Source organism: Dasypus novemcinctus, chromosome 9, assembly GCF_030445035.2.
Source record: "Dasypus novemcinctus isolate mDasNov1 chromosome 9, mDasNov1.1.hap2, whole genome shotgun sequence".
In the NCBI taxonomy this organism is placed as follows: Eukaryota; Metazoa; Chordata; class Mammalia; order Cingulata; family Dasypodidae; genus Dasypus; species Dasypus novemcinctus.
The window spans coordinates 78,048,855-78,072,608 of NC_080681.1; the positions used below are offsets into that span (position 1 = coordinate 78,048,855).

At 41.2% G+C, this 23,754-nt stretch overlaps 2 protein-coding genes and 1 pseudogene across 5 annotated transcripts in view; 1 reads left to right on the forward strand and 2 right to left on the reverse strand.

Annotated features, from left to right (window-relative positions):
* The window catches only part of TCEANC2 (transcription elongation factor A N-terminal and central domain containing 2), a 59,044-nt gene extending 38,937 nt beyond the window's left edge, over positions 1-20,107 (reverse strand). Inside the window, exons 1-3 of the mRNA XM_004448849.5 lie at positions 19,925-20,107; positions 19,194-19,339; positions 650-791 (exon numbers count right to left, since the gene is read on the reverse strand). Of these exons, the coding sequence (XP_004448906.1) occupies positions 650-791; positions 19,194-19,295 (244 nt within the window). The 5' untranslated portion in view covers positions 19,296-19,339; positions 19,925-20,107. The remainder of the gene's footprint in view (positions 1-649; positions 792-19,193; positions 19,340-19,924) is intronic.
* Positions 1,589-13,767, reverse strand: LOC139439671 (Fanconi anemia core complex-associated protein 24 pseudogene; annotated as a pseudogene).
* A 166-nt stretch (positions 20,108-20,273) lies between the features above and the next one.
* TMEM59 (transmembrane protein 59) overlaps positions 20,274-23,754 on the forward strand; it is a 40,071-nt gene continuing 36,590 nt past the window's right edge. For 2 of the 4 annotated variants that reach the window (XR_011649665.1, XM_023592631.3), the window contains exon 1: positions 20,354-20,679. Coding sequence is in view for 2 of the 4 variants with exons in the window: in XM_023592631.3 (XP_023448399.1) it covers positions 20,491-20,679 (189 nt within the window). In the remaining 2 variants the exon portion in view is untranslated. Of the gene's footprint in view, positions 20,680-23,754 lie in introns of all 4 variants that reach the window. The other 2 variants (XM_004448852.4, XR_011649666.1) reach the window with 2 other exon arrangements.

The following is a 23,754-nucleotide window of genomic DNA, read 5'->3' on the forward strand; positions in this document are numbered from 1 at the left end:
TCAAGATTTAAATGAAATGTCACCACCTCTAATTAAGCCTTTTCTGAACTCCCCAGACATAAGTGACTGTTCTTTCCATTGTGCTAGTATATACCCTGTCCAGATTAGAATGGTACCCAAAACATTATTTGCATGCTTTTATTTATAACATATAATATTTTACTGCTCCCATTTGTCTCCATGCCTATCTCTCCTATCAAACATAAGTTCCTTAACGTTAAGAACCATGCCTTATTCATTTTTGCACACCCAGCATCAAGTACAAAGCCTGTGAAATAAAATGGTATTACTCAAAATGTTACCCATAGATCACTGCCAGTTACCAGTCATTGAAATAAGTAAAGAAACTGAGAACAAGCATTTAGAAACCTTTATAGTAATTTTACAGAGTAATTCTATATCCGCTGAATCTAAAAATTAAAAATTGGGCTTTTATTTTATTTTTTTATTTTTTCTGGTAATTTTTATTGTGTATTACAAAAGTACAGGCCCATAACCAACAAAGAATTTTTTAAATAATGGTCCTTTATCACACATAGTTTTGAGAAGCACTGCCACAGTAGATAACTTAGTAAATGTTTGAGGGAGGGAAGAAAGGAAGAAGGAGACAAAATATAAACACTTTTTATAAGATTTAGATGGAACATACCTATCTTCGTTGATTTTAACACTTCCCTAGAAGGTATTTTCTTCTTTAATTCTTGTAAGGCCTCAACTAGATTCTCTTTGGTTTGAGCAGGAAGCTCCAACATAGATTTCCATCTTTTTACATCTTCTACAACCACAACTCTCTGGGAAAAAGAAAAGTCATTTGGAAAATGGAACATTTTCATCAGAAAGACATCTGCCTTCACCTGAGCTAATGGGGCTCCTATTGACATATGAATTATTGATTATGACCTGAACCAAAGCACAGCATGTGTGATGGCCCCAAATGATGGGTAATTGCTTAAAAGCAAGTTCTGCTTACTGCAAATCAGGAGGAGAGTTGTATCTATTAGGAAAAGTGCAAGTTTTAATCTTACCACGTCAGATACCACTGGGCACTTAGCAGTGAGAGGCAAAAAGGATGAGAAGAAAAGAAAAACGATGCTGAGGTGAATCAAACCTATAGCTCACTTAAAAGTGTCTTAATTCACAGGCAAGGAAAGGGTACAGAGAAGTCATGACATGTTTATTTCAACAATAAAAAAGCACACTTGAACAGTTCTCCACTTCCTAGAGGATAAAACTCAAATTCTCTCTTATCTGAAGTATTTAAAAGTACTTCAAACACATAAAAGGTAGCAAGTAACCCACTCCTTATAATGAAAAAACTGATAAACTGTCATTTCACATATGATGATAATAAAACATTATAACTTAAAGTCCACTTAGACCCTTCACCAAACTCATTCCCCTTCTTTCCCTCCTAGAAGTAACTACTGTCTTAAAGTTGCTATGCCTTTTCCATTATATATAAAACAGTAACAATTAAGGAATCTGGATAAAGGGAGTGGGGAAGTTCTTTGGACTGTAGTGCAACTTTTCTATATTTTGAAGTATAATTTCAACAAAGAATAAAACATAGTAAATGAGGGAAGAGGACTTGGCCCAGTGGATAGGGTGTCCATCTACCACATGGGAGGTCCATGGTTCAAACCCCGGGCCTCCTTGACCTGTGTGGAGCTGGCCCGTGCGCACTGCTGATGCACGCAAGGAGTGCATCATGCAGGGGTGTCCCCCGCGTAGGGGAGCCCCACGCGCAAGGAGTGCTCCCTGTAAGGAGAGCCACCCAGCACGAAAGAAAATGCAGCCTGCCCAGGAATGGCGCCACCCACACGGAGAGCTGACACAACAAGATGATGCAACAAAAAGAAACACAGATTCCTGTGCCGCTGACAACAACAGAAGCGGACAAAAACAAGAACACGCAGCAAATGGACACAGAGAACAGACAACTGGGGTGGGAGGGCGGTAAGGGAGAGAAATAAAATGAGTCTTTAAAAAAAAACATAGTAAATGAGATAAAAACTAATGTTGCTTTTGTAAATTAAAAAAAAAAATTCTCTTGGCTAGTTATTACCTTGGGCAGGGGGTTGGGAAATGGAAGCAGGCATAAGAGGACTTCTGGGGTTTTTGTATCGTCCTTCTTTTTTTTTTTTGTCCTTAATTGTGTTTATTTTTTGAGTAGACAAGTATACTTTTTGATCCCCAGTCCCTGGCTTCCCTGCCATTTTGTGTATCCTCCCACTGATGGGCCATACATTTACAAACACTTTTTTCCCTCACACACATTAGTTTATCTTTAAATGGGAGCTTCAGGCTTTAGGCTTTCTCAAAGCACTACGTGTTTGGAAGACATGTCCAGTGATTATAAAGCAAACTATGCAACTACCAAAAAAGAAAAGGGAGGGAGTTTGTTTACATTGGCAGCCCTAAAGCCCAGGTATACAAAGACCAGCCCTGAAAAGCAGCAGCTCTGACACCAGGAAATCTAGGCTTACGACACACAGTACTTCACCGCAGGTTTGGTTTTCTTTAGACGTTTATGCCAAGAAACTTTAGAAGGCCCTTCCGTGATAGATGCAGGTCAACGTCACACATTAAAATCTGCCCAGGCTGGCTTTCTGCTGAGTATGAGAATCTCTAAATTAAATAGTCTCCCTTAGGAAGATCCCCAAAGCCCAATTTCTGGGGCCCACTAAAACTCCTGAACCCAGTGAGTGAGGCTGGATAACCTGCAGGCTCCATTCAAGCCTCATCTTTCACTCGTTGATGTGAGAGGAAATATTTTTTGTTAGTCTTTAAGTATGACCCTTTAACTTGTGGTCTAAAGGAGAAAAGGGAGCAGATGTTGTGGGAGGAGCCATCACCTGGACTGTGTGAAGAATGCGTCAATTTGCTGTGCTGCTGCTTGTCCAACCACCTGCTCAAGTTCTTGGATGGCAGCATTACTTAATTTTTGGATACTTGGGAATTTCTGAAGCAAAAGGGGAGCTTTACCTTTTCCAACTCCAGGGATCTGCTGCACAGTTCGAAGGAGGGATGGCTCAGAGAGCAGGGCCCATTTCTTCCTGAGAAAAGGGTTCTGTGCTCCTTGGTTTGTTCCTGGACTAAATGGATAATCAGGCAGGCTGCTTCCACCTGGCTGGCCAATGGAAGCAACACCATAATAAGGTCCAGCACAGTAAACTTCTGTTCTGCTGGGAAGTATTGTTCACTCATCTGTGTTTGTTCAACTAGTACAATCCCTTGAAGATTACCGGCATTTCTAGCCCAGACCAGCCTTTTTCTATAGGCATTTCCTGCCACTAAATCAGCTTCAGTGATATAAAGAACACAGAATCTGTTAGATAAGTGAAAATCTACCAGTGTCAGGCCATCCTCAAAAGTGAATTTAATTTTCCCTTGCATCCTCGGCACCAGCTGCAACCCATGCCAGTTCTCATTGGCCATGATGTGCTCCAAAGGCATATATATGGGGCCTGTGGCAACAGGGGCTCCGCTTTCCATGGGTGGCCAGGATCTGCCACGGCACAAACTCACCGCTTCACTCCCACCATGCTGGTGCCCACCTTTCTCCTCCCCGCCCTCTCTATTTCTTAATCTGGATGCTGGTCATACAGATGTGTTCACTCTGTGAAATTGTACTTATATGCATATTTATGATTTGTGCACTTTTCTATAGGCCTGTAATAGTTCGCTAAAAGGTTACCAAAAAGTCTCATCTTGCTCCCCTGGTTGGGGTTTACTTCCAACCTAGAAGGCTGTGGTGGGAGGAAAGCATGTCTGACTCCTTTATTTCCTCATCTTTGCTTCTCCTCCTCCTTTGTTTATCCAGTATCTGATGCTTCCAGGGTTGAAGATGGGAAAAGGAGGGAAGGTAATGGGTAAGAAAAGCCTTATTTTGTGATTCAATGTTAGTCAGGTTTTAGTGCTCTCTGGACTTGGCAAACATTCCAGCCAGATGCTTACAAGTCACCCCGAAGGTCCTACTTTTTGGGTACGTCATACAGACTCCCTCAGTTGGTGTCCCATTGTCCTTCCAAAGATCTTCATGGAACCAGTCCTTTTAATTCAACTCTACTCCAGCCAGCATTTCCCCCTGCTCTTGCCTATCTTTTCCCTGAAAAATTCAGTGGCTGATAGCCTTCCTAATGCAGCCTTTCTTTCCTTTGGTATCAGCTGGCCATTCTCTCTGTCGTTAGACTTTCCCAGGTACAGGTCTGATTTCTGTGTCCACTAACTCCAAACACTATGGTCAAGTTCTCCAAGGGAAAAATGCCACAGCACTCTCACTTTAAGTAAAGGAATTCTCTCTCCCTTCTTCTTTTAATTTCAACCTTCTTTATAGTGGGTAACGGGTTAAGGATTCTAAAACTGGTCTTCAAGTAATGCCTTCACAAGTTCTGTACAGATGGTCTAGAATCTCATGTAGGAAAACCACTGATGCCTACTGTTTTGTTTTCAGCCTTTAGGAGCCACAGTTGCTAATTTATGATATATTACAACATAAAATAACAATGTTAATTAGCATCAAATAGTATGAAAAATAAATAAAGCCAAGGGACATATTTTTAAAAAGGTGTAAATATATCATTCTACAACCTGCTTGCTTTTACTCAATGTATATTCTAGATTTATTCATACTAATACATATAAATCCAGTTTATCCATTTGAATAACAGACAGTATGCCATTGCTTCTATATAATGTCTTGGAATTTTGAAATCTATTTCTCTAGTGGATATTTAGGGATTTCTCTGCCATAATTTCCTGCTATAAATATTGCTTCAAACATGAACTCCTACCTATAGTTTTTTTTTTAATATTGTCTTCCATCTTTTTAGTTTCAACTTTTATGGGTCATTAAGCTTTAAATAGCATATGGCTGCTTTATTTTGCTTCCCCTGCCTCATCCAATCTGAGAAACTCGATCTTTTAATAGGCATGTTTAATCCATTTGCATTTATTATACTTACTCATATAAATGGACAAAGTTTCTCTTTGCTTATTTATCCCTTTTTCTATTTAGAAGGCTGAGTTTTCTTTAATCTCTTTTTTCTTCTTTGATAGTTTAGAAGTTATGTATTCTATTTCTATTATTTTGGTGTTTACTCTTACAATTAAGATGTAAAATTTTTAATGAAATCCATATCTGTATCCGCTTTGCAAGCCTCTCACTTCAGAAACTCCTATTACAGATATACATGGCTTGTTTGTTCATTACATCTCTTAACTTTTTTTCATATTTTTTCATAATTTCTCTGTGATACATTTTAAGGGGTTTCCTCACATATAGCTTCTAATTCACTAATACTTTCTTCAGCTATGACTTGTCTACATTTAACCTGTTCAATGTGTATTTCTTCATTGGACAAGTTCTGGCTTTTTCCAAATGTGCCTGTTCTCTCTCTCTTTTGTTTTGTTTTTTGGTACCATGGCTTGGAATTGACCCCGGGACCTCATAAGTGGAAAGGTGGCAGTCAACCACAGAGCCACATCAGCTCCCCGGAATTGGTTTTTTTGTTTGCTCGTTATTTTTGTTTTTAGGAGGCACCAGGAACCAAACCTGGGACCTCCCATATGGGAAGCAGACACTCAACCACTTGAGCCACATCCACTCCCTGTTCTCTTTTTATACTATCCCATTCTTTTCTTATAGTTTCTACTCCTTTATCCCTGTAAACATTGTAACTATTTCATTTAAAGTCTCTTTCAGACTATTCTCCTACCTCCACTTCTCTTTTTTTTTTTTAAAGATTTATTTATTTATTTCTCTCCCCTTCCTCCCCACCCTGGTTGTCTGTTCTGTGTCTATTTGCTGCGTCTTCTTTGTCTGCTTCTGTTGTTGTCAGCGGCACGGGAATCTGTGTTTCTTTTTGCTGCGTCATCTTGTGTCATTTCTCCGTGTGGGCGGCACCATTCCTAGGCAGGCTGCACTTTCTTTGGCACTGGGCTGCTCTCCTTACCCGGCGCACTCCTTGTGCGTGGGGCTCCCCTACACAGGGGACACCCCTATGTGGCACAGCACTCCTTGCGCACATCAGCACTGTGCATGGGCCAGCTCCACACGGGTCAAGGAGGCCCAGGGTTTGAACCACGGACCTCCCATGTGGTAGACGGACGCCCTAACCACTGGGCCAAGTCTGCTGCCTATCTCCACTTCTTGAGGCAGAAAATTTATTACTTGTATCTCTTCATTCTTCCTCTATGTAATTTATTTTCCTGTATAGTTTATAATTTCTGATCATGGATTTGTCTTTAATGGGGATTGTTTTCCATAGGAGTCCTGTGTGCCATAGGTTATGAAGAGACTAAGAAGGAAGATTTCACATGCCTTTGCCAAGGCCTTTGGATTTCCCTGGGTCTGAACTAGTTTTAATGTTAATTTTTCAACTTTGCAGATAATGTGAATTTGAATTATATAGATCCATACATGGTAGTATGTATTGATTCATACATATATATATTTAAAATTTTATATCCAAGACCCTGAGAATATTTTAAGAAAGGATGCTGTATTTTGTCAAATACCTTTTCTGCTTCAATTAAGAGGATCATGTGATTTTTCCTTCTTCAATTTATCAATGTGGTTTATTACACTAATTGATATTCTTGTTTTGAATCACCCTTGCATACCTGAGATAAAATCTGCTTGATTGTCGTGTATAATTCTTTTAATGTGATTTTGGATTCTGTTTTCAAGTATGCTATTAAGGATTTTTGTATCTATGTTCATTAGAGATACTGGTCTGTAATTCTCTTTTTTTTTTTTTTTTTTTGTAGTACCTTTATCTGGTTTTGGTATTAGGGTGATGTTGGTTTCATAGAATGAGTCTGGTAGCATTCTTTCCTGTTCAATTTTTTGGAAGTGCTTGAACAAGAATCGTATTAGATTGTCTTTGAATGATCGGTAAAATTCACCTGTGAAGCCATCTGATCCCAGGCTTTTCTTCTTTGGGAGGTTTTTGATGTCTGTTTCAATCTCTTCCCTTGTGGTTTGTTTGCTGAGGTCTTATATTATTTACAGGGTCAATGTAGGTGGTTTGTGTGTTTCTAGGAATTTGTCCATCTCTACATTGTCAAGTTTTTTTGGCATACAGTTATTCATAGTATCCTCTTATGATCTCTCTTATTTCTACAGGGTCATTGGTAATGTCCCCCCTCTCATTTCCAATTTTATTTGCATCCTCTCTTTTTTTCTTGGTCAGTCTAATTAAGGGTTTGTTGGTCTTCTGAAAGAACCAACTTTTGGTTTCATTGATTCTATTGTGGGTTTTTTGCTCTCAATTTCATTTATTTCTGCTCTGACCTTTACTCTTTCTTTCCTTCTGGTTTGGGATTAATTTACTATACTTTGTCTAGTTCTTCCAGGTGTGCAGTTAGATATTCAATTTTAGTTCTTTCTTCTTTTTTTTTTTTTTTAAGATTTTTTTTTTTTAATTTAATTCCCCTCCCCTCCCCCGGTTGTCTGTTTTCTGTGTCTTTTTGCTGCATCTTGTTTCTTTGTCTGCTTCTGTTGTCGTCAGCGGCACGGGAAGTGTGGGCGGCGCCATTCCTCGGCAGGCTGCTCCCTCCTTTGCGCTGGGCAGCTCTCCTTATGGGTGCACTCCTTGCGCGTGGGGCTCCCCTACGCGGGGGACACCCCAGTGTAGCACGGCACTCCTTGCGCACATCAGCACTGTGCATGGGCCAGCTCCACACGGGTCAATGAGGCCCGGGGCTTGAACCGCGGACCTCCCATGTGGTAGACGGATGCCCTAACCACTGAGCCAAAGTCCGTTTCCTTCTTCTTTTTTAATGTAAGCATTGAGGGCTATAAATTTCCTCTCAGCACTGCCTTTACAGTGTCCTTTAGATTTTGATAAATTGTGTTCTCATTTTCATTTATCTCAAGATATTGGCTGAATTCTCTCTGCAATATATTCTTTGAACTATTGACTATTTTAGACAATTTAATCTGCATATATTTATGAATTTTCCCTTTTTCCATCCATTATTGATTTCCAGCTTCATTCTGTTATGATCAGAGAAAGCGTTTTGCATAATCTAAATCTTTTTAAATTTATTGAGACTTGTCTTGTAACCCAACATGTGGTCGATCTTGGAGAAGGATCCATGAGCACTGGAAAAGAAAGTATATCCTGCTGTTTTGGGGTGAAATGCTCTATAGAGATCCGTTAGGCCTAGTTCATTTATCATATTATTTATGTTCTCTATTTATCCTCTGTCCAGATGTTCTATCCAATACTGAGAGTGGTGTATTGAAGTCTCCAACTATTATTATAGAGACATCTACTTCTTCCTTCAGCTTTGCCAGTGTGTGCCTCATGTATCTTGGGGCACTCAAAAATGGGTGCACATAAATATTTAATACAGTTATTTCTTCTTGGTGAATTGCCCCTTTTATTAATATATAACAACTTTCATCCCTTATAACAGTTTTGCATTTGAAATCTATTTTGTCTAATATTAGTATTGCTACTCCAGCTCTTTTTTGGTTACTATTTGAATGAAATATCTTTTTCTAACCTTTCATTTTTAACCTGGTTGTGGCCTTACATATGAGGTGGGTCTCTGGTAGACAGCATATAGATGGCTCATATTTTTTATCCATTTTCAGTTTATGTCTTTTGATGAGGGAGTTCAAGCCATTAACATTCAATATTATTATTGCAAAGGTATTACTTGTACTACTTTTTCCTTCAGCTCTCCATTGTCATATTCTATTTTCTGTCTTTTTACCCTTTAGTTTACCTTTCCTAATAATCTTCATTTCTAAACTCTTCTCCAAATCTCTCACCCTTGTTTTTTCCTTTCAGGCTGCAGCAGTTCCTTTAGTATCTTCTGTAATTCTGGTCTTTTGTAACATATTCTATTGGTTTTTGCTTGTCTGCAAAGACTTTGTATTCACCCTCATTCTTACAGAGCAGTTTTGCTGGATACATAATCCTTGACTGGCGGTTTTTTCTTTCAGTACCTTAAATACATCATATTAGGGAAAGGGAATGGCTCAAGTGATTGGGCTCCTGCCTAACACATGGGAGGTCCCTGATTCAATTCCCAATGCCTCCTAAAACAGGCAGTGAGCTGGCGTGGCAGGCAGGCATGGCAAGCTGACAAAACAAGCTGATGCAACAAGAGACACAAGAAGACACAACAAAGCAGGGAATGGAGGTGGCTCAAGCGATTAGGCGCCTCCCTCCCACATTGGAGGTCCGGCGTTTGGTTCCTGGTGCCTCCTAAAGACACAAGGAAGACAAATAGACACTGCAAGTGCAAAACAATGAGGGGTGGGGAGAAATAAATAAAAACAAATAAATCTTTAAATACATCATACTGCCTAAGTGTTACCTCCTGAGCGCCTCCTTATTGCTCAAATGTCTCCTGTCTCTAAGCTGAACTCAGCATGTAAATGCAGTAATTTCCAGCTTGGGACATGACCCCCAGGGATGAGACTCCCTGGCACCAAGGGACTACCAAGCACCAACTATCAATGCAACTGGAAAAAGACTTTGACCAAAAGGGGGAAAAAGTAAAGATAAATGAGATGATTTGGCTAAGAGACTTCAAAATGAGTTGGGAGGTCATTCCAAAGGTCTCAGCAGGCTCTCATTAATTGCCAAATTAGACAATACCCCAAACAGTGATGCTCCTGAGGGGTCTGGAGACACCTAGGCACTATAGTCAGGAAAGACAGCTCATGAGTTTGGTGCCTTGCCAATGGGCCCTACTTTGGGGTTTGTGCTCCCCAGTGCAACAGAATTGGATTCAGTTGTGGTTTTCCTACACATGGCTTTTCCATCCCTTTTATTTGAACCTATAGTAAGTGTACGTCCAAGAGAAGTGAATCTTTGGGCTGTCCATGTGCCAGCTGGACCCTGAACCTCAATGGAGTTGTAACACCTACTCTCCAGTTCATTGGACTCACCCAGGACAAATAACAAGAAGGTGATGATGAACAATCACCATACCAAGGAACCAAGAGTGCCTACAACTGCAAGCAAGGGAGTCCTATCCATCAGCCGTATGGGACTGAAGCACCCTCTCACTCTGAGGTTGAGTGGGCCTCACCATCCCAGAATCCTCAGGATTGGGAAATGAACTAGAGTGGACTTACTAGCATTCTACTATAGACTTATTGTGATTCTAGCAATGGGAGAACTTGTATCATTGGTGTGGAGACAGTGGCCACTGGAGGTTCTAAGGTCTGGAACAGGGAGAAGAGGTGCAATACGGGGGCATTTTAGGGACTTGGAAATTGTTCTGAATGATATTGCAATGACAGCTACAGACCATTATATATATCTTGTCATAACCTAAAGAATTGTAAGAGAGAGTGTAAACTACAATGTAAAGTATAATCCATCCTTGGTGGAAATGCTCCAAAATGTGTTCATCCTTTGCAATGAATGAACCACACTAACGAAGGATGTGGGAAAATGTGGGCCATGTGGGGAGCAGAACATATGGGAATCCCCTTTTTATTTTTTTTACATTTTATTTTTATTTTTCTCTCTCCCCTTCCCCACCCGCCCCGCTCCAGTTGTCTGTTCTCTGTGTCCATTCACTGTGTGTTAATCTGTGTCTGCTTCCATTCTTGTCGGCAGCACTGGGAATGTGTGTCTCTTTTTTGTTGCGTCATCTTGCTGCGTCACCTCTCCGCATGTGCGGCACCACTCCTGGGCAGGGTGAACTTTCTTTTGCTCTGGGCAGCTCTCCTTATGGGGCGCACTCCTTGCATGTGGGGCTCTCCTACGTGGGGGACGCCCCTGCGTGACACAGCACTCCTTGCGCACATCAGCACTGCACATGGGTCAGCTCCACACGGGTCAAGGAGGCCCTGGGTTTGAACCGTAGACCTCCCATGTGGTAGGCAGACACTCTGTCCGTTGAGCCAAGTCCCTATATTTTTTATGTAACATTTATTTAATCTAAATATCTTTTTTACAATTAAAAATTTTTAAAAAATACATCATACTGGTTTCTTCTCACCTCCATGGTTTCTGAGAGGTCGGCACTTAATCTTATCAAGTTTCCCTTGAAGGTGATGCTTTGCTTGTCTCTTGCTGCTTTCAGAATCCTCTCTTTATATCTGATATATGTCTTGGGGTAGCTCTATTCAGATTTATTGTTTGGGGTATGTTGTCCTTCTTGGAGATTGATATTTATATCTTTCTTGAGGGTTGGGGGTTTTTCGTAATTATTTCCTCAAATATTCTTTCTGCCCCTTTTCCATTCTCTCCTCCCTCTAGGACACTGACAATGTGAATGTTTGTACATTTTGCATTGTCATTCAATTCTCTGAGACCCTGTTCCATTTTTTCCATTCTCTTTTTCTTTCTATTATCCTGTATTTTCTAGTTCAGATGTTCTGTCTTCAAAATCACTAATTCTGTCTTTGAGCAATTCGAATCTGCTCTTATGTGGCTCTAAAGTTATTTTTAATTGCATTCCCATAAGGTCTGTTACTTTTCTTTGCAGGCTTTCAAATTGTTCTTTATGCTCACCCAGTGTCTTCTTGATATTCTTTATCTCTCTAGTTATATTTTCTTTAAATTCTTTGAAGTAATTTAGCAGAGTTCTGTGATTATCAATGATTGTCATAAATCTTGTATGTCTTCAAGATATTTGATTAGTTTGTTTGACCGGGCCATCTCTTCTTGTATCCTAGTATGGCTTGTAATTTTTTGCTGATGCCTAGGCATCTGAATATGTTGTGAATTTACACTAATGGCTAATTTCTCTCTCTTGCCTATTGTTTTTTTTTTTCACCTCTTCTTTGATATTTGGTTCAATTTATTCTCAGTCTTTAAAATTGCCCAGCTAAGTTATCAAAACCAGGCCAGGGACTCAATAATGAGGTACAAATTTTCTCCCAAGGATTAGTATACAGTGAGTACCAAAAAGAGCTTTTTCCCTGCAATTTCCAGACTTGCCAACAAATGGCATTCACTGATGCACCCTTCCATGGAAGTAGTTCAGCCTCTGCTTTCCTGTGTTCCTGCACTGAATCTCCACTTTGGAGATTCAAAGCAGACTCTGCTGGCCGAATTCACTGAAAAAGTCCTGGACTTCCCCTCCCTTTTCCCTTGAAATAGCTGACAGGGAGGAAGATGTCTTTCCCCCTCTCAGTCAGTTGCAGTGAGCCAGGGGTTTTACCCAACTTAGTTTCTTGAGGGTGGGGGAGGGGAGCCCTTCCCAGCTACTGTGGGTCTCAGTAACTCACGTGTATTGTTTCAGCTCCTTTGTCTCTCTGCCCTCACTCTCCTGGGAGTTGTGTAGCACTGTCCTGGTCTGCTGACTTGCAAAGCATGTCCCTCAGAAAGCTTTTGGCTCTTTCTCAGTTGTTTTTGTGAGAGCACTGAATTCTGCCTGTTAGTCTGATGCCATGTTCCCACAGTTTCTCACTTAAACCTCAGAATATTTCAATCTTTGTTATTTCCTTGGACCATTAGATAAAATTTTTCTAGTTCATTTTTCATAAACATGGTAATCCTCCTTTGGCTTTCAGCTTCACGTGGGGGGTCAGTTCCAGCTCTCCACATAATACTGGCCTGCAGTCTTATCTCCTATCTCCATATTGGCCTTAAAACCTCAGCCCATAAGCATATTGGTTTCAAAATTCCCAGGAACTATTCAGCCTCAGCTCCCACTTACAGCTATGGCTTTGGATTTCCTCTCTTCCTAGAACCTGTGATTTTCCTTTCTTGTTTTGAAGCTCAGCTCTGTATTTGACTGTTTACCCAACATTTCTACATATTGGAATGGTGGTTGTGGGATTTCACATCAGATAATTCCAAACAGGGAACTATGGAAGCCTCAACTCTTTAGCATGGCATAAAAGGCTGTACATGACTTGTCTTCTGACATCCTTTTCAGCCTCATCATTTGCTCCAGATATAAACTATTGCAGCTTCCTGAATGAATCATATTTCACATCCTCTGCCTGGGATGCTCTTCCTTTGCCTCACTCACTTGAAAAACATTTATTTTTTTAAGACTATCTTCAAACATCACCTTCTCTATGAAGTCTTTCATGCCTCTCTCATTACACCACATTTGACCACCTTCTGGGTCTCTTTGTAACTTGTATGGAATTCTATTACTGCATCTATGCTTTCTGTATATACTTATCCACAAGGCTGTCTTTCCCACTGGACTATGAACAATGTGAGGGCTGGAAAAATTTCTTATTTATCTCTCTATCCACTGTTGCTTGGTAGGTGTAACTGAAAAAAGCTATTTCCACCCTTAAGGGCTAAGTAGACAATTTTCGGATCTGAATTTTATGGCAGAAATAGAAAAAATAGCAGCCTTTTCCATGGCAGAATTCCATATACCTCAAGAATTGTTTCCTTATTTCTCTCCCAGTATGATCCTAAACACAGATATTTCAAGTTCTTATCTGTGGTATTAAATATTTAGAGAAAAGGGAAACGGACACAAAATTTCAATGGGGAAGCTACAATGAGTAGTGGAATAGTTATCTACAGAGAGAAGATGTGCTCTCCAATACACTCTCTATTCTTAAAGTTGTGAATAGCTAAAATATCAGATTTGAAAAACCAATTAGGGAAGTGGGTGTAGCTCAGTGGTTGAGTGCCTGCTTCCCACGTACAAGGTTCTGGGCTCATTCTCTAGTACGTCCTTAAAACAACAACAAAAAGGCACAATTAGGGAAAATGTTTCACTTGTAAGCAAAAATGTCAGCACCATTCCACTGGAGAGGGAAGGGGACAACATATTACCTAGTCACTCCCACAAGGGAAGGAAAAGTTTAGAGCATTCTACAGTGCTAAACCAAAAAGAATTAGACATTCTAGAGCTTTTAATTAAAAAATGCTTCCTTGGCAACCAACAGAAGAAATCACTTCCCTTAAATACGAAGAGATTAACCAAGTTAACCTTCATCATTAAAATGTACATATACTACATGGGCTCTATGGAGTATTATTTTTATTGAATGTGATAAGGCTATAGCAAAATTATTTGTAATATGCTGATAACAGAAGTACAACGGTCCTAATATTCCAAGCTTTTATAATGCCTGTGCTTGGCATTCAGGAACTACCACTTTTTTTTTCATTCACCTTATAGAGGTACAGGTTGTAGAACTAGATTATCTAGTGCCAATTACATAATCTCTTGGAATCTTAGACTCGTCATCTGTAAATGTAATGACAAAAGCATCCATTTCACAAAGATGTTACTAGGATTTAAAGAGTTAATATACGCAAAACTCTTAGTACAATGATTAGCCCACAGAAATGAGCTCAATAAATGGTAATATCAATCATTATCATTCATCAGCATCATTTTCAGCTCTGGTTTTACTACAGAAGCCTCTGCTTTTTAGTATATGAAAAGTAGAAACTATTTAGTTTTCACTATATGCCAAGTGCTCAGGCATTTCAACATGCATTTATTTATTTGGCTCTAATGGCAACCTCGGAGGTTGGCTACTTTTAGATTTTGTTATTCCTAGTATTTCTGATGAGGAAACTAAGGCTTGAACATATTAAGTTCAGCAGATTCTTGGCATTCTGATTTAAAATGTGCTGATGGTCTGTGGGAATAAGTCACTTGACAGAGTAGAACTAGCTAACTCACTAGACTTCACATCTAACTCAACTTGTTTTTGTCATTGTGCTTGTATAAAGGAAACAAATATGCATGCATAAAATAAACAAAACAGCAAGTACCACTTGTTGAATGGTTATATGCCACTACTTCCATCTACCTAGTCAAATCTTACCATCCCTTTAAGGTACCCTGCCTCAACATGGCCCTTTCTGACCACTCTGGCAGACAGTGAGCTCCTTCTCACTTAACTCTTAAAGTCTAAATGACAATTTTGAACTAGATCACATATGATTTTGTATCCTTATATATCAACTTCTTATGATTTTATCCCCTCTCTAAGACAGGAAGTCTCACAAAGGCTCATATTTTGATTTCCAGTTTCTCTTATGTTCCCTACACCTCCTACCATAGTGCTAGGCATAAAGTTGTTTCACAGTAATATTTACAGAATTGTTTACTACGAAGATCCTACAAGGACATCACAAAATACGCATGATCATAGTTTATTCAATAAATTTCACCTACAATGCAGCATGTGTTAGGTGTTAGAGCAGAACTGAACATAAAAAGATACCGAGTCCCAGTCCTCGGGAGTCCATTGGGGAAATGGACTGGGAAAATCTACAGGTAATTGGATAATTACAATACAGTAAGGTAAATGCTATGACAGACATTTGAACCAAAGGCTAAGAGAGTTTTGAAGAGGGAAGGATTAACTCCTTCAAAGGAACCAGAAAGCCTGTCAACACTTATTTCTTTAACAAATATTTACTGATCACTTAATCTGTGCTAGGCCCTGTGCTAGGTTCAAGGATACAGAAATAAATAAAATATCCAGGGTTGCTACACTCATGGAACTTCTAATCTAGGGTTCACAGAGAAAGTGGTACTTGAATACGTTGAAAAGAAAGAAAAGGGCTTTCTAGGAAAAGGATTCAGCATTAAGTCAAATCCCTGAAGATATGAAAATGAACAGCAAGGAATGAGGTGTGGCAAGAATGTATTCATGTAAATGGGGAGCAACAAAGGATGAGACTGTTAGGTAGAACAGGAAGGATCTCATGTTCCTTGCCAAGGTTGTTATAGTTTTAGTTCAATTGGTCATTCAGAAAAATTTATTACCATGCCCTGTGCCATGTACTGGGGACACAAAATTAGTAAGTCTTTCGAAAAGCTCATAGTGTACAAGGGCACAGGAATGTAAAGAAACAGTTGTCAAAGCAGATGTGGCTCAAACAGTTGGGTGTCCGCCTACTACATGGGAGGTCCCAAGTTTAGGTCCTGGTACCTCCTAAAGAAGATGAGCAGATGCCACAAGCCAGCAGATGCTGCAACCTGCAGAGAGCAAATGTGGCTCAGTCCATTGGCACTTGCCTCCCATGTGTTAGGTCCCGGGTTCAGTTCCCAGTGCCTCCTGGAGAAGGCAAGCAAACAATGAGCAGACAGACCAGAGAACCATCAGGGTGTGGGGGGACAGGGAATAAAAAATAAATAAGTCTTTAAAAAGAAAAAAAATTACTGGAGCACAAATAAATCAATGATAAAGCCATGGTAAAGCATAATGATGGCTCAGTGAAGGGAGTGATTACCTTGGTCCCATAAGAAGGGTGGTTAGGATAGGTGTTTTGGTAGTGAAAACTCTTGAACTAGTCATGAGGAAGAATAGGGTTTCATCAAGTTGATAATAATGATAGCAAACACATGCATAGTACTTACTATGTCCAGGCTCTGTTCCAAGTATTTTGCATATATTGACTCATTCAAACTTCACAACTTCCTTATGAAATAGGTATTATTATTAATTCCCATTTTATAAATGAAGACAGAGACAGGTTACATAACTTGCCCAAGGCCACAAAGGTAGTAAGCAGCAGAGCTGGGATTTTAACATAGCAGTTTGGTTCCAGAATCTGTGCTCTTAATTACAATACTACATTGCCTCCAAGACAAGGTGATAAGGGCATTCCAGGCAAACAGGACAGCAAAGGTACAGAGTTATGAAAGAGCTCAACATCTCTGGGGAATTGAAAGGGTTGACATTGGATGGAGCACACAGGAGCAGGGGTTGAAGCACACAGGAGCCAGGTCATGAAGGGCCTTGGGTGCTATGTAAAGAAACGTGGTCTCTATTCCACAGGTAATAAGAAACCACTGAAGGATTACGCAGAGAAATGACATTAGTAGGTTTTCATTTTCTTTAGACATACTTCTCTGGCCTAAGTGTGGAGAGGAGAATGATGGGAGATCCCAGGGCAGGGCAGGTGAGAAATAACAAGGTTCTGAATTTAAAGTGGAGGACAGACTGGACAAGAGGAGCAGATTCAAGATATGTATTTTTTGGAGGCAGAATTGAAAACTGGATATAAGAGAGAAAAGATTTAAGGATGGTTCCTAGGTTTCCAGTTCCAATTACCTGGTATATGGATGTAAAAGTAGGTAGAGGTAGAAATGAATGCCGCATTCATTTCTCTGAATAAGTAAATAGAGGAGAAAAAAGAAACCAGTTTGGAAGCAAAAGTAATGCATTTAAAGGCTTTTCTATACGCCAACTGTTTGTTTTGATTCCATAATCTTCATATTACTTAAGGTATTTCATCATCGCACACAGTCATTCTCAACCAGGGCACAAGTGTAGGCCCAAAGGGAAGAAGAGACAGATAGAAGAATATTAGAATCTGGTGTTTGTGTGTTAGTACATGTGCAGTTCAATTACCACCCCTGCCCTTCTTCCTCCCAAGTTTGATACCGCAATCCTCCCCACCACTATTCCTCACTGAGAATCATTTCTGGATACAATTATCCATGCATGCACTGACAAAGCAGAAACAGTTGAAACACTTGAATGTATTCCAAGAAGTTACAGAACTGCAAGACTAGGAGACACTTTAAATAACATCTAGAGTTCAGGAGGTCTCAACCCAGGGTTGCTTGGAAATGTATGTGAGTGTATTTTTGGTTATCCCAATAGGAGGTGCTATTGGCATTTACTGCACAAGGACCAGGGATACTAAATATTCTACGACTCATGGAACAGCTCCAAATAATGAAGAATTATCTTGTCCCAAATGACAATAGTATTGCCTTGAAGAAAAAATGTAGTTCAGCCCCCTCGTTTTACAGATGAGGAGATTGAGGTCCCACAGAAGGGAACAGCTTGCCAAAGATCACCTAGTTGCACAGTAGACCCTGGAACCCAGGGCTTCTGTTTATACTCTCCTTTGCTGCTTTCAAACTTGGGTATGGCAAGTGTGATGGTTAGGCTATTTTGTCAACTCAGCCAGGTAACTGTGCCCAGTTGTTTGGTCAAGCAAGCACTGAGCTAACTGTAATACAAGGGCATTTATGGACTTTAGTCACCATTGCCCTTACTGCAGTGGTAAATCATAAATAGCTGGTTATAATTACATCAGAGAGATTGCCATCAGAAATGAGTGACGCTTAACCCAATCAGCTGAATGCCTTAAAAGGGGAATTGATTGCAGCATTGAGAGAGAATTTCCCAGCTCATCTTTGGACAGCCAACATCTCCCAGAACTCATCAAGAACTTTCACTGGACTTTCATTGCAGCCTCTGGTCGTGGTCTGTCTGTGGAACCTGGACTTGTGTATCCCCACAGCTGCGTGAGAGACTCTTATAGAATCGCATACTATTGACAGACATCTCTTGTTAATTCTGTTTCCCTAGAGAACCCTGACTAATACAGTAAACCTGTATGATAATCAGAAGTATCCTGCTGAGTATGTAAGTCAAGTACTCAGAATGCCACCTTGCTCTCACAGTCCTCTGCACATATTCTCTAGCCCTAGATCTCCTTTCACCTTCAGAGATTTAGGCTGGAAGTGCAGATTTGGCAGTCATCAGCACAGAAAGCCTTGGGTTGGATAAGGGAACCCTAGTCAAATACATAAAATGTGACAGTGCTCTGAGGAGGACAAACATTAGGGATCTAAAAGAAAGGCAAGGGGGAATAAAGGAAACTGAAAGAAATGTCAGAAATGTAGGAGGAGAGGTTCAAGATGACAAAGGCAACTAATTACGAATCACATTTTTTAGACAAACAATAGTTACTTTATTATTTATTGGGTACCTATGACCATTATTCACTTATGGTTGCTTACCCTGCTCCTGTATCCATTCCTTGTCTCTTTCTTGCTAACAGAAATTAGATTAAGTTTGAGGTAGAAAGGGACCATTAATATAGTCTCTTTCTGGTCTTACTTGTAACTGTGGAGCCCATGATACAATTCTGGCCATTAAGACATAAGAATTTAGTATCATCACTCAGTCCTTACTGAGTTTATACAGGGTACATAGAATCATATTTGGTACTTTACCATTCCTAATAGATATGAAAACTTTGCTAAAGAAGAAGAATGAGGAAGGGCTTGTCCTACCACCTAGCAAAACACACCATAAAGCAAGAATTAGAGAAGTGTAGCAGAGGAGTGGGAATTGATACATTGAAGTCTGTGCAGGGTGTAGGGGTAACAAAAGAGAGGTCAGGTACACTTTGAGGAGGGGGCATGTCAAAAAATGACTCAGAGGTCTTCCTTATCCCCTCAGCACCAGCCTGCTATTACAGTCCTTGGCATATTTTCTCCAGTTTCAGATACCCTCTCACCTTCAGAGATTCAATCGTGGCCTGCTTGTAAATCTTTCCTCCAGGATCTTTCTTCTGAGGGCTATTCTGGGTTCGAGGTGTTCGAATGACGAATTTATCCATTGCTAGGGGCAACTCCAACTACCTCCACAGGCTTGCAGTGAATTCTGCTCAAGAAAAAGGTCAGATTCTAAAACTTCACCAAGACTGCTGTGAAATATGTTTCCCAAAGTGACACAGAATATTGGGTCCTATACACTCTGGAAGCATTCCTGAACTATAGGACTCTTAAATGGAATTTGCAAGAAGGAAAATTTTCTCTAGAAAAAGAAAAATCTTCCTAAAAACTGAAACTATATACAATGATCGGCCTACTTCCTGAGACAAGAGGCTCCTAGCTTCTAGAGGCACACCTGTGAAGAGGATTCCCACTATTGGGCCACGCGTTGAAACTCTGACTTCTAAAGCCTCTTCCAACTTGGGCTGTAGCAGGATTAGGGGTTCCACTGAGCACAACGAAGCCCTCTTAATTACTACCCATCCACAACCCAAAATGCCTCCCTAGTAATCAGCAACCAACGACCACCTCCTGGCCTCACTGGGCTCCCCAGAGCAAGCAGCCATCTCTAGGAACGGTGGCCAGAGGACCTCGACGGCAATGCTCTGCCTCCTCTAGCAACTGGAAACCTCCTCCTCCTCTGTCTTGAGCACTCGCAAGTCCAGGAAGGGCCACCAAACAACGTGAGACCCACCAAGAAAAGCGGTCCTGGCAGCAGCCGGTGCAAGAAAAACTGATCCCCTTAAGAGTGCACTCTCTGAGGTGCCCACGTTCGGACCGCCGGTGCCGGAAGTAAAATACGCTTCCTCCCAGGGCAATAGTTCCTCTGAAGAAGCTCAGTTGGTCCCGAGAAAGCCTAAGGGCTGCGGCGAACTACACTCCCCAGAACGCACTGCGAAGGGAGCTAGTTGAAGGCGCGCCCAGGGCTGCGGTAGTTCTACGAGGCTAACTTTCCCGACCGCACCGTGGGTCTTCCACCCGCAATGAACTACAACACCCAGCGTGCCCCGCGGAGGGAAGAGGCCAGAAACCCGCTCTCCCCAATGCTCGCGATGGTTGGGTACTTCTCTTCACGCCGGCCGAGGCGGAATTCGTAATCCGAGAGGAGGGGCTGGAGCAGGCAGTTTCCGGCAGGTCGGGGCGGAGCCGAGAAGACGGCTGAGGCGGAAGCCGTGGCCAGTGGGGCCGGCTCCGGAAGGAGGAGGAAGCCTTGAAAACAAAACAGCAACAAGCTGAGCGGCTGTGACAGAGGGGAACAAAATGGCGGTGCTGAAGGGGAACCTCTGGGTCAGGGCCCAGCTGGGGCTCCCGCCACTGCTGCTGCTGACCATGGCCCTGGCTGGAGGCTCAGGAACCGCTTCGGCTGAAGCGTTTGACTCGGTCTTGGGGGATACGGCGTCTTGCCACCGGGCCTGTCAGTTAACCTATCCCTTGCACACCTACCCCAAGGTAGGGCCCGTCGGATCCGGGCAACGACCCCTCCCCGGCCGCGCATTTCCTTCCTCCCACCTCCGTCGGTTCTGGCAACTTGGTAGTTGCATCCGTCCCTCAGCTGCTGTCTCCCACCCATGTAACTCGTTTTCTTGCCTAATCCTGCCCGCACCCCGCTCCTGCTGTAACTACCGGAAGTTTGTGCTTCACCTATCCTGTGATAGGCTCGGGGACACAAAGCTGAGAAAGACACCATCCCTTTCCTTCAGGAGCTTGCCAGGCAGCAGGGGAGACTAGCGCTTGGGGAAGGGAGATAGATGGGGATGATTAATGCGGGTCCCCACCTAGTGGAATTTACCTTCTAGTAAGGGGGGGGAGGAGGTGTGGTACGGACAGAGGATTTGCAGAGGAAAGGTTAGTTCATAACGCATGTTTACCGCCTCTCTGTACCAAAGAATCACACGAGTAGACAATTCCACTACAGTATGAAAAATGTTAAGTCTGCCCAGGGAGTTGGGAGGGAACAGGAAGGACTTTCTTCCTGGGTTGAGTTACTGTATGCACGGCGCTGCCACTTAGATACTGGACTATCATAGAAAAGGAGTTTCTGCTTTCTAGAAATTTGTCATTTAGTGCAGAAGACAGGGAATTTCTGCAGTGGGAAAAGACTGGCGACCTGCCCTAGGGGGGGGGAGGGCGAGTTTCTGACCGTACGTAGAGGAGTCACTCTGCTCTCAATCCTGCCCCCTCCCTGCGGCTGCCGCCTTTTGATTCCATCCCACGCCTCAGGGGTTTTTTCCTGGCGTCTTTAGGACTCTGCTTACTCAACTTTTTTTTTTTTTTTTTTTTTTGAGGTACCTGAGGTCGAGAATTGAACCCCGGACCTCGTATGTGGGAAGCTGGCTCTCAACCACTGAGCCACATAGTCTCCCCTGAGTTGTTTTTTGTTTGTTTGTTTTTTGTTTTTGTTTGGGGGGGGGGTTTGTTTTGTTTTTAGGAGGCACTGTGGACCAAACCCGTGACCTCCCATGTGGGAAGCAGGCGCTCAACCGCTTGAGCCACATTCACTCCCCTGCTCAACATAGTGAATTGATTGGTGACTCTCCCACCCTTACCCATATATAATTTAGGTATATGCGCCCCTTTCTGTCCTGCCTTTCTTTATAAGAGCTTTTGCTGATGTTTCTGGTCTTGTTCTCCTTGTTTTCCCCTCATCTCTTCAATACTGTTTGCTTAACCATTGTGGCTAGCCCTCTTTGCTCTCTTAAACTACAAAGCGACCATAAGGACAGTTCTAATGAAGTTTGGGTTATTGCTGATTGGCAAGTACTTTTAGGTTCTTGAAATGGAAAGTTCTAAATGCTGTGCATTTCCCATGTCTAATTATTGCTGGATTTTACATTGCATGAGGGTTATTGATTTCCAAGAAAAATTGTTGGAAGAGGGGATTATCCTAATTTTTCAGAGGCAGAGATTAACACAGCAAGAGAGAGAAGTGACATCCCCTGACTTCCAGAGTTAAATCAGTGAATACTGTCCCTAAATACATTGCCTTTTCTCTGTTTATAAACCTTTTACCATTAAGAGGATTGTATAGGGAAGCTCTTTAATATTGATTTGGCCTGAAATTGGACTAAGATATGTTTTGCATTCTAGTTTTGGGGCTCCCCACCCCCCTTTTTTGTTTTGAAACAATTTCAAATATACATAAAAATTACAGAAATAGTGCACAGAACTGCTGTATACTCCACTCAGATTCCCTCCTTGTTAACATTTCTGAACCATTTGAGAATAAGATGCAGACACAATGCCCTATTATGCTCTTATATTTTGGTGTGCAGGGATTCTTTTCCCATGTAATCTAGTGTAACCATCAAAATCAGGGAATTAAAATTCATCCAGCACTATTATCTAATCCATAGATCCCATTCAAATATGATTGATTATCCAATTATGTCCTTTATGTAATACATTCAAAGTTGTGTGCTGTGTTTAGTCTTCTCCCATATGCAACAGTTCCTTAGTCTTCTTTCCTTGTCTTTCATGACCTTGACGTTTTTGAAGAGAACAAGCCAGTTACTGTGTAGAATTTCCCTCAGTTTGGGTTTATCTAATGTTTCCTCATAATTTATGCATTCTTGGCAGATATATCTCAGTAGTGATGCTGTATTTATGTCTGTATCAAATCAGGGAGCACATGACATTGATTTGTCCTGTTAACTGTGATGTTAACTGGTTAATTTGGTTGGGAAGGTGTCTTCCAAGTTTCTACCCGGTAATTTTCTTTAAAAGCAATTTTATTGAGATACATTCACACACCATACAGTCCATCTAAAGTGTACAATCAATGGCTTTTGGTATAGTCACAGAGTTGTGCATTCATTGCCGCAATCAGAACATTTTCATCACTCCAAAAAGAAACACCCTCTACCCGCCAGCAGTCACCTCTCAATCCCTCTGTCCACCCCCATCATTCATATCTTCCAATTCAGTTCTATCTCTACAACTCAAACCTTATTTATAGTTTATATACATGGAGCCAAACAATATGCAGTACTTTGTATATGGTTTCTGTTACTTAGCATAAATTCTTTTTTTTTGACACTTGATGAAAAAATACTAATATATTACCATTTACTACAGTCCATAAACTGCTTTGACTTTAGTCTTCCAGCTATAATCTCCATGACTTTGCTCATTATATTTAGTTCATATTAGCGAGCTCATTCACAATTTGTCTTTTTGTGTCTGGCTTGTTTCACTTATGTCTTCAAGGTTCATCCATGTTGTCATATGCATCACAACTTCATTTCTTCTTACAGTTGAATAATATTCCATCGTATGCATATACAGCATTTTGTTTATTCATTCATCCATTGATGGACACCTGCGTTGTTTCCATCTTTTGGCAGTTATGAATAATGCCACTACATACATCAGTGTACAAAGGTCTGTGTCCTTGCTTTCAGTTCTTCTGAATATTTGTCTAGGAGTGTGATTGGCGGATCATATGGCAGATCTATATTTAACTTAGATATGTTTTCTATTCTAGTTCTTGGGCTCTCTAATACCCCCCTTAAAAAAATTTACTAT